The sequence below is a fragment of the Carcharhinus amblyrhynchos genome, chromosome 24 (assembly GCF_965287045.1).
Source record: "Carcharhinus amblyrhynchos chromosome 24, sCarAmb.v2.hapA, whole genome shotgun sequence".
NCBI lineage: Eukaryota > Metazoa > Chordata > Chondrichthyes > Carcharhiniformes > Carcharhinidae > Carcharhinus > Carcharhinus amblyrhynchos.
The window spans coordinates 39038494-39053703 of NC_137347.1; the positions used below are offsets into that span (position 1 = coordinate 39038494).

General features: G+C 44.8%; 1 protein-coding gene across 1 annotated transcript in view; it reads right to left on the reverse strand.

The window, feature by feature from the left end:
- The window catches only part of nkain1 (sodium/potassium transporting ATPase interacting 1), a 552359-nt gene that overhangs the window by 19407 nt on the left and 517742 nt on the right, over window positions 1-15210 (reverse strand). The window contains exon 6 of the mRNA XM_080211300.1: window positions 1861-1942. Within this exon, the coding sequence (XP_080067426.1) occupies window positions 1861-1942 (82 nt within the window). The remainder of the gene's footprint in view (window positions 1-1860; window positions 1943-15210) is intronic.

Here is a 15210-nt window from a genome sequence, read left to right on the forward strand (position 1 = left end):
CAACTGACCCATATAACTACTTAAATGCTTTTTAAAAGACAAAATTGTATCTGCCTCTACTCCTACCACTGACATCTTGTTCCAGATACTTACCCCCTCTGTGTAAAATAATTGCCCCTCTGTCCACTTTTGTATCTCTCCCCTCTCACCTTAAACCTATGCCCTCTAATTTTAGACTCCCCTACCCTTGGGAAAAGACATTGACTATCTAGCTGATCTATGCCCCTCATTATTTTATAGACCTCTATAAGATCACCTCTCAGCCTTCTATGCTCCAGAGAAAAAAAGTCCCAGTCTATCCAGCCTCTCCTTATAACTTAAACCATCAAGTCCTGGTGGCATCCTAGTAAATCTCTTCTGCACTCTTTTTAGTTTAGTGCTGTTAAACAGCACTTACTCAGCAATAATCTGCTCAGTGACACGCAGTTTGGGTTCCACTAGGGTCACTCAGCTCCTTACAGACTTGGTTCAAAGATGGACAGAAGAGTTGAACTCCAGAGGTGAGGTGAGGGTGACAGCATTTGACCGAGTGTGGCATCAAGGAGCCCTTGCAAAACTGCAGTCAATGGTATCAGGGGGCAAACTCTCCATTGGTTGGAGTCATACCTGGTACAAAGGAAGATGATTGGGGTTATTGGAGGTGGAGGTGCACCACAAGAGAGGTGGTGACGTAGTGGTATTGCCATTGGACTAGCAATCCAGGAACTTAAAGTAATACTCCAGGGTTCGAATCCCACCATGGCAGATGGTGAAATTTGAATCCAATAAAATGACCTGGAATTAAAAGTCTAATGATGAACATGAAATTATTGTTGATTGTCACTTGTTCACTAATTCCTGAAGGAAACTGGCCCTCCCTAGGGGGCCTGGCCGACATATCACTTCAGACCACAGCAGCAGCAATTTTGTTGACTCCTAAGTGCCCTTTGAAATGGCCGTGCGAGACACTCAGTTCAAGGGCAATGGGTAATAAATGTTGGCCCAGCCAGTGATGTCCGCATCGCACGTATGGATGGGAGGCACTGTGGTTAGCACTGCTGCCTCATTGCCCCGTGGACCAGGGTTCGATTCCCGGCTTGGGTCACTGTCTGCGTGGGATTTGCACATTCTCCCCATGTCTGTGTGGGTTTCCTCTGGGTGCTCTGGTTTCCTCCCGCAGTCCAAAGATGCGCGGGTTAAATGGATTGACCATGGTAAATTAACCTTACTGTCAGGTGGTCTAACTAGGGTAAATGCATGGGGATAGGACCTGGGTGGGATTATGGTTGGTGTAGACTCGATGGGCTGAATGGCCTCCTTCTGCACTTTAGAGATTCTATAATTCTATGAATGAATAAGTAAAGAGGACGGATGTGTTGGCTGATAAATGGCTGAAGTATGGAGAGAAGTCACCTCCATTTAATCACAGTTGGTAACCCTGAAGCCCGGATGGTTGGCAACCCCAGTGTTGAGATCGGTTACTGGGCGATGTGAATGTAACGTTTGATAATGCAACTCATTAAAATACTGACTTAATCAGCCACAGCAGACGTGAGCAGAATAGCTACAAACGTTATTTCCCACTTCCACGTGTGTTTACAATCATCAAATTCCACCAGCTCTGCTCCTTCTCCTCTCCCTGGTGAATGCCAATTAGCAGGTAGCTACCACCATGGAGATGTGAATAAAATTAAAGATATTCTCACAGACAAGAATTAAAAATAAAATATGGATTATTATCCGCGGGCAGCACTCCCCAGAGCACCAGTGAGAGGCTTTCGTGCTGAAATGAAATGGTGGGGCAGACAGTAAGGGAGCAGGTTTGCTTGGATTAGTAGGGAACTGTTGGACATTTCGTTATTCTGTGAGCAAAGTACTTACGTGTAGAGAGGCTGCAACTGTAAGTGAGAGGTCTTCTGTGGGGCTTGATAGCCATAGGAATCAAATCCTCCAATGAAGTCAACTGGAAACACAGGAGATAAGGATGAGTATTTGGTAATGGTTTCATTAATAGTTTTCAGAGTGTTGCGAAGTATTCTTCCGGTTGCACCTTGGGACTTTTTAACTATTTTCAGACCCTTCTCCCTTCAAACAATCTCCTTCTTCAACCAACACTTGAAAATCAAACACTCTGATCACCTCATCATTGCTGCTTATCCATCTGAGGAAAAAGGTTCACACTGTCCACCCGGTCTAATCCTCTGATCATCTTATATGCCTCAATTAAGTCACCATTTTACCTTCTTCTCTCTAACGAAAACAGCCTCAAGTCCTTCAGCATTTCCTCATAAGACCTTCCCACCATACCAGGCAACGTCCTGGTAAATCTCCTCTGCACCCTTTCCAATGCTTCCACATCCTCCTTATAATGCGGCAACCAGAACTGGACACAATACTCCAAGTGCGGCTGCACCAGAGTTTTGTACAAAAGTTTTCTTTTTGATTAGAGTTCCAAATCTTGTGTATTTGACATGTTTTTATTTGGGTGATGGATATGCACTGCGTGGGTTTTAATCTCCAAGTTTTATATGTTTTATACTCACAGATCCTGCATCCCTAGTTATCAAATATGGCAGAGTGTCTCACACACCTGCTTATTCAGACCAGGTTGTCTGGAACGAGAATTGACAAGAAATGTTGCCAGGATCTTGTTATGTTGAAGGTGGCTGGCAGCGAATCACTCAGACACTTTGACATTCTCACTTATTTATTTCAGGAGCTGTCCCACCATGTGGAAAGTGCCCGGGGAATTGGCGTTCCGTAGGAGTCAAATATTTCACAGGGCACTGTAAATTAGTGCTGCCTGGTTTTCCTGGGCTGAACAATGTTACTTCCTTGTTGGGCTGTGTCTCCTGATATCTGGGTCGGTTGTCTTTCTGAGAGACTGGTTTTGTGACAACAACAACTTGCATTTATGTAGCATTTTTTAAAATACCATAGAACCATAGAATCCCTACAGTGCAGTTGAGAGCATTTGGCCCATCGAGTCTATGCCAATTTTCCGAAAGACCATTTTACCCAAACATCTAACCCTATCCCTGTAACCCCGTGCATTTCAATAGCTAACCTACAAATCTGTTGGACACTAAAGGGTAATTTAGCATGGCCAATCCACTAACCTGCCCATCTTTGGAGTATGGGAGGAAACCGGAGCATCCGGATGAAACCCATTCAGACGCGGGAAGAATATTCAAACTCCACACAGACAGTGACCTGAAGCCAGAATTGAACCCAGGTCCCTGGCTAACCACTGTGCCTCCCCTTTCCTCTCTGGCCAGCTCAATAGAAAGATTTAAAAATAAGCATTCTATATTGGCGGTCAGTAGGGTCATAGGACAGTGCCATAGGCCATTCAGCTCACTCTGCCTATGCCAGCTCGTTAGAGGTTATCCAATTAATCTCAATCTTCCGCTACATCCTTGTCAATATTAAAATTAAAATTTCAAATGATGCTGTCAGCCAGTCTTGGATGTTTCTTTTAGCCTGAGAGATGTCTGTACTCAATCTCACCAGAGTTTTGGGAAAGATGAGATTTAAATTTTGCCCCTGTTTTCTGAACACTGGTAATATGGAGGAATGGCAAACACACACTCACAGTCACACTCACATATACACATGCACACACACACACACACACACACACACACACACACACAGTCACACTCACACACATACACTCACATACACACACATATATACACACACGCACACACACGCGTGCGCGCGCGCGCACACACACACACACACACACACAGTCACATTCACGCACATACACTCACATACACACATACACACAGACATTTGCACACACATGCACACACACACATGCACACACATACGTACCCACACACACACACTTGTACATATACTCACATACACACACACGCATACACTTACACGTACACTGTCACACACACACACACACACACATGCACACAGGCGAATTTTCATGTTTGTCACAGGAACCATAGCAGGTGAGGGACGGGTTGAAAGGTCTGTTGACCTCAGCTGGGATTTTCCGGTTTCGGGGTAAATGTGGTGCAAAGTTCTGCCCAGTCACTGACGCGCTCACAGCCTCACCACCCTGATGGACTGTAAGTCCCACCTTATGTCTGGCCTCAAATCCTGCGAAAGGAAAAGACATTATTCCAGCTTCCCACTGTTAAACACCACCCTGTGAGCCAGTAATCTAACCAAGGTAATGAATCGATTCAGATGGAGCAGATAGAAATGATGGGAGAATTAGATCATTGAGAAAGGAAACTGGGAAGCAGTTCTCATCATTTGATCATGGAAATCTGCGAATGGCTCCAGCAAAAGGCTGTGGCCGTTGAGGATGTATTAAAACTTTCAATCCCGAGGTTGACAGATTTGTATAAAAGCAAATTACTGCAGACACTGGAAATATTAAGATGAAAACAGAAGTTGGAAATATTCAGCAGTCTGGTAGCATCTATGGAGTGAGAACCAAAGTCTGATGATGCTGTGCCTTTAAGAGAGTTATTTGTGTCATGTTTCTTGTGCAGGATTTTCTTTTAGCAATCTGATCTATTCACCTGGCGCCGCTTTGTCTGTAACCGGCAGTCCATGTTGTTGCTGCAGAAGTATATTGCTAGGGTGTCTGTTTCAATCTGGCTGATGCAGTGTCCCCCCCGCTCCCCCCCAACCCACCTCCCCCCACCCCACACCCCCCCCCCCCCACCCCCCACCCCCGCACCCGCCCCCACCCCCGAGTTTTTCCAAAGTGGAGTTTCATTAGGTTGATAGGCAGGAAAAATCATGTGGCAGGACAGGATTAGGTTTACACAGAGAAACCAGGACAGAGGCAGCTGAGAATTGTTAGCGAGAAGTAGCTGTTTCTCTATCTGGATTTGGAGACGGGGATCTGCTAGAAAATAAGTCACTTTCTCTGAAGTTCTGCTGTTTGAAGATGGATCATTCACTGGAGACTGCTGTGTAGAAGTCAGGAGACGGATGTCTCTCTCGGTGTCACTATCAGGAGCGGTTAAAAGGCAAGAAACATAATACCCACGCGAGTTTCTTTTGCGCTAATTGATGGGCGCTGCGGATGGGGGGGTCCTGGGCTGGCCAGCGATCGGGAGGTTGACAAGTCAGGGCCACTGCACGTGCCAGAGTTCTGGAACCTCCCCCCCACCCGGCTCCACCTGGTTTTTAATGATATTCACAACTGGGACCTTTTCAATGCACAGGGTGTGAAGATTCAGGTGAGAAACTGAACTGACAAAACAGTCGGGATTTAGAACAGTTTTCCCATCAATTCAGCACTTTTGGGACAACCACCCCCATTATCTCTGCTCTTCTCACCACAGACACTACCTGACCCGCTGAGGATTTCCAGATTTTTCTTTTTTATTTCAGCGGATTTTTGTATGGATAAGGGATAGTGGGCTGAAGTGCGGATGGGCCAGGATGGGATTGAATAGTGAAGCAGGCTCAAGGAGCCCAACTGCCTGCTCTTGTTCCTCTGGGTGGAAAGAAAACTGAAGAGGTTTCATTTACATAGTGCCTTTTCTGGCCTTCAGATTTCCTAAAGCGTTTATTCAGTCACTGAAGTACTTGCAAAATCTTGTCATTTATCATACAGATATATCTCACCACTGGCACAGAGTCTCCCTCCTGTTAGATAACAATACTTCAGGACATCAGATGCTGCCTTCATTCAGTACAGAACCCTACATGTAGAAGGAGGCCACTGAGTTTGCACTGACTCTCCGATGATATATCTCACCCTGATCCTACCCCTGTAACTCCATGCATTTACCATGGCTAATCCCCCTAATCTACACATCTTGAGATACTAATGGGCAACTTACCACGGCCAATCCACCTAAGCCGCAAATATTTGGACACTAAAGGACAATTTGGCACATCTTTACCCACACATCTTTAGACTGTAGAAAGAACCGGAGCATCTGGAGGCAAACCCACGGGGAGAACGTGTCAGACAGTCACCCAGGTCTGGAATCGAGCCTCAGTGCCTGACACTGTGAGGCAGAAGTTCTAACCCACTATGTCACTGTGCTGTGAGAGGTGCTTGTGGAATGGAACTGAATCCCAGACCCACAGAGAGCTTCTTGTGATTTGAGAGAGAGATAGAGATAGAAGAAAAGAGATAGAGAGATACAGTTTATTTTACAAGAGTGCCTTTGTCTCCCTAAAAGCCCGGATACATTTTATTAACAAAGTGCACAAGCAAGGCAGCCAGTTAGTATAGAGATTTCACACAACCAGTAATTAGGGAAGAGGCCCATTTGACCTATATTAGCGATGTTGGTCATGAGATAGATGTCAGCCAGGACAGTGAGAGATTTCCCTTCTCTTTCTCCAATGGGGACCCATGAAATCTTTCATGCTCACCCACGCAAGCAGAATGCATTAATTATTCAGGACGAATATTCATAACACAGCAAAGCAGACGCACAGAAAGTGGTTCAGCTGGAAGTTCGATGTTTCTGTTTGAAGAATGTTCAAAACCTCAGAACTCACAGAAGGCAGCTGCTGCATCTCACAGCAAAAGGAACAGAGCTTTGCCTTTCTACATACATAATTCCAAATAGGCAGCTAATCTGCTATGGATCTGGCATGTACCTGGACCATCTGCATGACTTAAAGATAATCATTAACATCTATTTATGTCAAGATGGCATTCACGTTTAAACTTCTGAAAGATCAGCTTCTGCCTTCCAACTGTTTAATGTAATTACTGCATTTTTCGAAGGAAAATGAGATTCAAATATATCATGGAAAGATGCAACTTTAACATAGAACATCGAAAAACTACAGCACAAACAGGCCCTTCGGCCCACAAGTTGCACCGATCGTATCCCTACCTACTAGGCTTACCCTATAACCCTCAATCCTATTCAGTCCCATGTACTCATCCAGAAGTCTCTTAAAAGACCCTATCGAATTTGCCTCCACCACCACTGATCGGCAGCCGATTCCACTCACCCACCAACCTCTGAGTGAAAAACTTACCCCTGACATCTCCTCTGTACCTACTCCCCAGCACCTTAAACCTGTGTCCTCTCGTAGCAACCATTTCAGCCCTGGGAGAAAGTGTCTGGGAATCCACTCAATCTACACCTCTCAACATCTCATACACTTTGATTCTCAGGTCAGATTTTCACAGCATCAGGAATTCCCCAGGTCCAATTTTTACCTGGAAGGTTAAGCGAGTGGGGTATGATTCACATAGTAGGGTGATGCAGACTCAGAGGGACCACTTGAATTTACTGCTGAGTTCAAACAGAAACCATTTTGGATGGTCCAGGGGCCCACAATGGGGGAGTCATGAATTCATGGAACAGAGGGAAACTCTCATGAAGGGTTGATAAGATCGGTTTAAGTGTAATGATCTATCAAAAAACCCGGCTCCCTCAAAAATGAAAAAAACACAGATTCTGAAGCTGAGAACGAGAATTACAAAAAATCCTCTGCTGGATTGTTCTGATTGACAGACCATCTGGTGTAGGCCATAAAAAAACCATCAATTTGTGTAGTTTCACTATAGGTCTTTTTTGAAATTTCCCAAGTATTATCACTATACCATTATGGATGCTTGTCAGAGTTTCAAAAGCCAAAATTATCTCAGCAGGTTGTTCTGAGTGTATAATTTGACCAACAGTTTAAGGAGGTTATTAAAGGATTATCTGCCTTTGATGTGGAGTCTGAAGCCTGTTTGCTTTTATAAGAGATTAACTACCCGAGGAGATTTAAAAGCTTTGATTAATTTCATCAATGGGAGTGCTTACACTATCGTGTGTGTATAAGGGCTGTATGAGATTGTTAAAAGTTTTTTTTAGATCTCCACATGTCTCCTGGGGTCTTCCCATGATGGAAACTGACCGATTAACGATGAGGATGGCATTGGGTATTAGGGAGTATGGGGGTTAGGTGCAGGAGTTGAGAAGGAGGGCAGTGAGTGCGATGGAGGGTTAGAGGGTCCAACAGCTGCTGAAACAATCCTGCCTCAACACTCACCCACATCTGTGGATGCCTAGGGTATGCTTCCAGGATCAGCGAGCCCAAATCAATCCTGCCTCCATATTGCTGGAACAAACATTGAATCTACCTTTCAAACCAGGGCAGTTTTTAAAATTTTTGTTTTATTTATTAGTGTCACAAATAAGACTTACATTAACACTGCAATGAAGTTATTGCGAAAATCCCCTAGTCGCCACATTTCGGTGCCTGTTTGGGTACACTGAGGGAGAATTTAGCACAGCCAATGCTCCTAACCAGCATGTCTTTTGGACTGTGGGAGGAAACCAGAGCACCCGGAGGAAACCCATGCAGACATGGTAAGAACGTGCAGACTCTGCTGGGAATCGAACCCAGGTATCTGACGCTGTGAGGCAGCAGTATTAATCATTGTGCCACTGTACCACCCGATGGCACGGGTCTGCTGAGTTAGAAAATTTCTTAACTTGAGCTCCCCCCATGTGAAAATCCTGCCCCCAGTAGTGTCTGGTTTATAGTCGCTGTTGGATTCATTGGGACAAGAACGGTTGTGTCGGAATCCCTGAACTGAGCAAGGAAACATCAGCCAGGGCTCTTCTGAGGAAATCGGTGCGGTTTTTCGCTGTGGCGCATTGGAACTGTCGAGCGCCATATCCTGTTCTTATGAGGGCATCTTTCAGCATCTGGAGGTGTCTGTTGCGATCTTACTCATCTGAGTAGATCCAGTGTATACGGAGGGCTTGTCCATAGGGGATGGCTTCTTTAACGTATTTGGGGTGGAAGCTGGAGAAGTGGAGCAAGGTGAGGTTACCCGTGGGCTTGCGGTACAGTGAAGTGCTGAGATAACTGTCCTTGATGGAGATGCGTGTGTCCATGAATGCAACCAATTCCAGAGTAGTCCATGGTGAGTCTGATGGTGGGATGGAACTTGTTGATGTCATCATATAGTTGTTTCGATATTTGCTCACCACGAGTCGAAAGGAAGAAAACACCATCGATGTATCTAGTGTATAGCGTCAGCTGTAGGTCCTGTGCGGTGCAGAGGTCTTGTTCGAACTTGTGCATGGATAATCAGCACACATGGAGCAGTTGAACCAGGAGCACTCCCCGTCACAATGGACGTCTCAGCACTCTACACCAGCATCCCCCACGGCGATGGCATTGCTGCCACTGCCTCAGTACTCAACGCCGACAACTGCCAGTCTCCAGATGCAATTTTACAACTCATCCGCTTCATTCTGGGCCACAATGTCTTCACCTTCAACAACCAGTTCTTCATCCAGACACACGGAACAGCCATGGGGACCAAATTCGCACCTCAATATGCCAACATCTTCAGTGGTCATGGGCATCAGCCTCTGATCTTTGGGTAAGCGTTCTCCAAGGTGGCTTTCATGGCACATGACAATGCAGACTCACTGAGCAGAAACTGAAAGCCAAGTTCTGCACACATGAGGACGGCCTCAACTGGGAACTTGGATTCATGTCACACTATCTGTAACCCCCATGACTTGCCTGGGTTGCAAAATCTCACTAACTGTCCTGGCTGGAGACAATACATATCTCTTTAACCTGTGCTTAATCCTTACTCCACTCACATTGTTTGTACCTTTAAGACTTGATTACCCTCAAAGACTTGCATTCCAACCATTATTTTATAAATTGAATTTGTGTCTTTATATGCCCTGTTTATGGGCAGAACTCCCACTTACCTGACGAAGGAGTAGCGCGCCGAAAGCTAGTGGTGTTTGCTACCAAATAAACCTGTTGGACTTTAATCTGGTGTTGTGAGACTTCTTATTGTGTTCACTCCAATCCAATGCCGGCATCTCCACATCATGACTCACACTTCATCAACAGACATTATGTAAATGTATTGAGTGACTCTTAGTGGCCACGATGTCAATGATTTCATGGAGCTCCTTTCTGATTGGCTAGGCTAGGGTTGACATTATGCTCCGTGTGAAAACTTTGTGATTTCATCATTGAGAAGTGAGGAAAGCTGGTAAATGGAGAAACTAAAATAAAAATCTGTTTCAGGCCCATGTTTCTTCCATGTGAAAACTCAATGATACTTATCCTGGAGCAACTGTCATTAGAAATATGAGGATTCTTGGATTTTCTCTGGAAGGGGATCCTACTGATGCAGGTCATATTGATTCGAGATCAAAATAAGACATCTGAGAGGCACAGGGCAGGGAGCAGACGTGATTCAGAGATCTCCCTGGGGTGCACTAATCAATATCCGTTCAATAAAGATTTTATTCCATAATCTCTCTGTTAACAAAGGCTGGAGGTGGTTCTGCATCGTTCAGCCTCATGAAAAATGTGAGACAATCTAACGAGTATTGGTGTTGTCATCACCGTGGCAACTGTTAATCTCTGTTGTGGCTGTGTTAATCAATTAATAATCCAGTGAGTTCAAATCCCACCATCCCACTTTGAGAGCTTAAGTTCTGCTTCAAGTTGACTTTGAGAGGAAGAATAAAAAAGCAGCGTATTAGCTAAAAGGAAATCGACAGCAGAATTTTGAGTTGTAGAGAAGTGTTCTGATGTGTGAGTCACAAAAAGTTGGTATGCAGGTATAGTATGTAATCAAGAAGGCTAATGGAAAGCTATCCTTTATGAAGAGAGGAACTGAACCCACTTTCTTCCGAGTGCTCCGGTTTCCTCCCACACTCCACACAGCAGGTTGCTGGATTGGCCATGGTAAATTGGCCCTTAGTGTCCCAAGGTGTGTAGGTTAGGGGGATTAGCAGGGTAAATGCTGGGAATTACAGGGAACAGGTCTGGGTGGGATTGCCCCTTAGTCTCAAGGGGATTACGTAGGGTTACAAGGATAGGGCCTGGTTGTGATTAGGTTAGTACAGGTTGTTGAGCCAAATGGCCTCCTTCTGAATTGTAGGGATTTTATAATAAAGGTAAGGATGTTAGCCTTCAGTTGTAAGACCATAGGACATAGGAACAGAAGTAGGACATTCAGCCCATCGAAACTGCTCCGCCCTCATTCATTAAGATCATGGCTGATCTGATATGATAATCCTCAACTCCACTTTCTCTCCTCATCCCCATAACCCTTGATTCCCTTACTGATTAAAAATCTGTCTATCTCAGCCTTAAACATACTTAACAGCCTAGCATCTACAGCACTCTACTGCAAAGAATGCCACAGATTTGCTCCCCTCTGAGCGTAGAAATTTCTCCTCATCTCTGCGTTGTATGAGTGATCCCTTATTCTGAGATTAAACAGGGCATTGGTCTTGAATACAGTGTGCAGTTTTTGTCTCTTTATTTAAGGAAGGAATTAAATGTGTTGGAGGTGGTTCAGAGGAGGTTTACTAGGTTGATACCTGGAATAAGCAGATTATCTTATGAGGAAAGGTTAGACAGGCTGGGCTTGTTCCCATTGGAGTTCAGAAGAATGAGGGGTGACATTATTGAAGTATATAAGATCCTGAATGTTAGCGGTAAGGTGGATGTGGAAAGGATGCTTCCTCTTGAGGGTGAGTCCAGAGTTAAGGGGCACTGTTTTAAAATTAGGAGTTACCTGTGTAGGACAAAAATGAGGAGAAAATTCTTCCCTCAGGGGATAGTGCAACTTCAGAACTCACTGCCTCAGAAAGTGATGGAAGTGGGGTTACTGAATATTTTTATGGTGGAGGTAGATAGAATCTCTGACAAAGGTCTGATGAAGGGTCATCCAGACATTGAAACATTGGCTCTATCCTCCCCCCACAGAAGCTGCTGAGACTTTCCAGAATTTTCTGTTTTTGTTTCAGATTCCAGCATCTGCAGTATTCTGCTTTTGATAGATTCTTGCTTGGCAACAAAATCAAAGATTAGTGGGGTTAGATGGGAGTGTGGAACCCAGAACATAAACAAATCAGCCATGACCTGATTGAATGGTGAAGCAGGATCAAAGAGCTGAAAGGCCCACCCCTGCTCCTATTTTGTTTGTATGAGGTCCTTAGACGTTGTGAAGAGAGCGAATCCTTCATTCTGTCCCCGACCTTTGACCAGGACTGAAGAGAAGGTTGTGTGACAAGAGGCTTTAGAATCTGACATTTCTGACCCATTTTCTTGGCCATCGATGGTTATTTCAAAAGTCAATTCACCAAACGTGAAGAACCTGGGAATATTTTTGAGGTGGGACGGGATACTATTTGAACATCATTCCTTTCCCTCATTATTTTCATACTTCAATGAAATTTATAATTTCCACCAATGAAAATGAATGAACAAATTCTCAAGTTGAAATCCAACAATATCTCTCCAAATTGACTGAAGTCTAGAATCCGTGTGTTTGACGTCATTTGTGTGCAGACACAAAGATATATGTACAAATACACGTTGCACATAGACACAAACATACACACAGATGTACCCAAATAAACAAGAGCATAACCATGTGTGCACACAAACAGAAAAATGCACACTACGGACAAACATTATGGAGAAGTGATGACCAACTGGTATTACCGCTAGACTATTAGTCCAGAAACTCAGCGAATGTTCTGGGGACCCGGATTCGAATCCTGCCACGGCAGATGGTGGAATTTAAATTCAATAAATACATCCAGACTTAAGAATCTACTGATGACCATGAAACCATTGTTGATTGTCGGAAAAATCCATCCGGTTTACTAATGTCCTTTAAGGAAGGAAATCTGCTGTTCTTACCTGGCCTGGCCTACATGTGACTCCAGAGCCACAGCAATGTGGTTGACTCTCAACTGCCCTCCAAGGACAACTAGGGATGGGCAATAAATGTTGGCCAGCCAGTGACACCCATGTCCCAGGAATGAATTAAAAAACACAAGCATGCCCAGAAAACAGAACATTCAACAGGGTCCTAACTACTTTTAAGACTAGTATCTCACAACATCAGGTTAAAGTCCAACAGGTTTATTAGGCATCATGAGCTTTCAGAGTGTTGCCCCTTCATCAGTCGGGGTAACATCTGAAAGCTTGTGCTACCTAATAAACCTATTGGACTTTAATCTGGTGTTGTGAGACTGCTTGCTGTGTCTATCCTAGTCCAACGCCAGCAACTCCACATCATACCTGTCAGATTGGTACAGTTACAGAGTGAGGAGGTGTCGACAATACAAGTGAGGAGTTGAGTAGCCAATTAATGATGAAGAGTGACATGTTTGCAGCTTGAGAGAGGAGAGACGATGGTGAGGATTTTGGACCAACATTACAGGTCAATAATCTGCATTTTATACAGAAAATGATGACGCAGTGGCACAGTGGTTAGCACTGCTGTCTCACAGTGCCAGAGACCTGAGTTCAATTCCCGGCTTGGGTCACTGTCTGTGTGGAGTTTGCACATTCTCCACATGATTGCGTGGGTTTCCTCCAGGTGCTCCGGTTTCCTCCCACAGTCCACAGACGTGCTGGTTAGGTGCATTGGCCATGCTGAATTCTCCCTCAGTGTGCCCGAACAGGTGCAGGAGTCTGGCAACTAGCAGATTTTCACAGTAACTTCACTGCAGTGTTAATATAAGCCTACTTATGACATTAATAAATAAACTTTACTTTCCAATACAGGAAATAACAGGGTGGGTTATGGAATGTTCTGGCAATCATTTGGGAATAATCTGTCAAGAGTATTGAAACAAGGCCAGTGCACTCTTTCGACATCCTCCTGCCACCGTTTTGATCTGATTTATACTGGGTAAAGGTCACAAAAACGTCACTTGGTGTCTGAACTTCAGGAGTGAAGCACAAGACAGAAGTGTGAGCATTTCCACTGTGGAGGGAGTGTCACCATTTTCCTCAGCTGACTTTGATGCACCCCCTCTCACACACACAGACACACACAGACACAGACACAGACACACACACACACACACAGACAGACACAGACAGACAGACACACACACACACACAGACACACACCCTCACACACACACCCACACACACACACACACACCCTCTCACACACACACCCACCCACACACACACACACACCCACCCACACACACACACACACACACACACACACACACCCTCACATACACACACTCACACACACACTCACACACAGACACACACACCCTCTCACACACACACACAGAAACACACACACACACACCCTCACACACTCACACACACACACACTCACACACAGACAAAGACACACACACACACCCTCACACACACACACCCACACACACTCACACACACACACACATACACACACACACTCTCTCACACACACACACACACCCTCTCACACATACACACACACACTCACACACACACAGACACACACACACTCACACACACACAGACACACACACACTCACACACACAGACACACACACACGCGCACACACACACACACACACACACACACACACACACACACACACACACACACAGACAAAACATTTGACTTTTCCTTGATGGCCTGTTGACAGTAATGAGCTCAATTGACAAGCCCGAGTTCCCAGCCTTACAGCATCGTTACCAACTGCCTGTGAGAGCAGACACCTCTCACTATTCCATAAATACTGTAATCACAGAATTAGAAATCACACTGAATAATGTTTGACTGAATATTTATTCTTCAGACAGCACTATTAAAAAAGACGATTTGACTTTCATTTCGCGGGTTTTGGGAGCTTGCTGCGCACAAAATGTTTGTCGAATTTCCTTCACTAATTGCACCAGAAAACGTACTTCATTGGCTGTAAAATGCTTTGAGATCGTAGAATTGTAGAACTTGCAGTGCAGAAAGAGGCCATTTGGCCCCTCGAGCCTGCACCAACAACAATCCCACCCAGGTCCTGTCCTATTCCTGTAACCCCACCCATTGACCCTCTTAATCCCCTGAACAGTAAGGGGAAATTTAGAACAGCCAATCAACCTATTCTGCAAATTTTTGGATAGTGGGAGGAAACTGGAGCACCCAGAGGAAACCAACGCAGACACAGGGAGAGTGTGCAAACTCTACACAGACAGTGACCTGAACCAGGAATTGAACCCAGGTCCCTGGCACTGTGAGGCAACACTGCTACACCACTGGGCCATTGTGCCACCAACCTCACCTGAGGCTGTGAAAGGTTATGCAAATCTTTTCTTTTTGAAGTTACGGTATAATTAATTACAAAAAGAATGCAGCATTGTACAACTGTTCAAAACCATTCACAATCTCACATGACTGCAGGCATAACTAGGTCAGAATTTTTTAAAATCTGTATTCAGACCTAACAAATATTTGACACACCCACGGGTTTG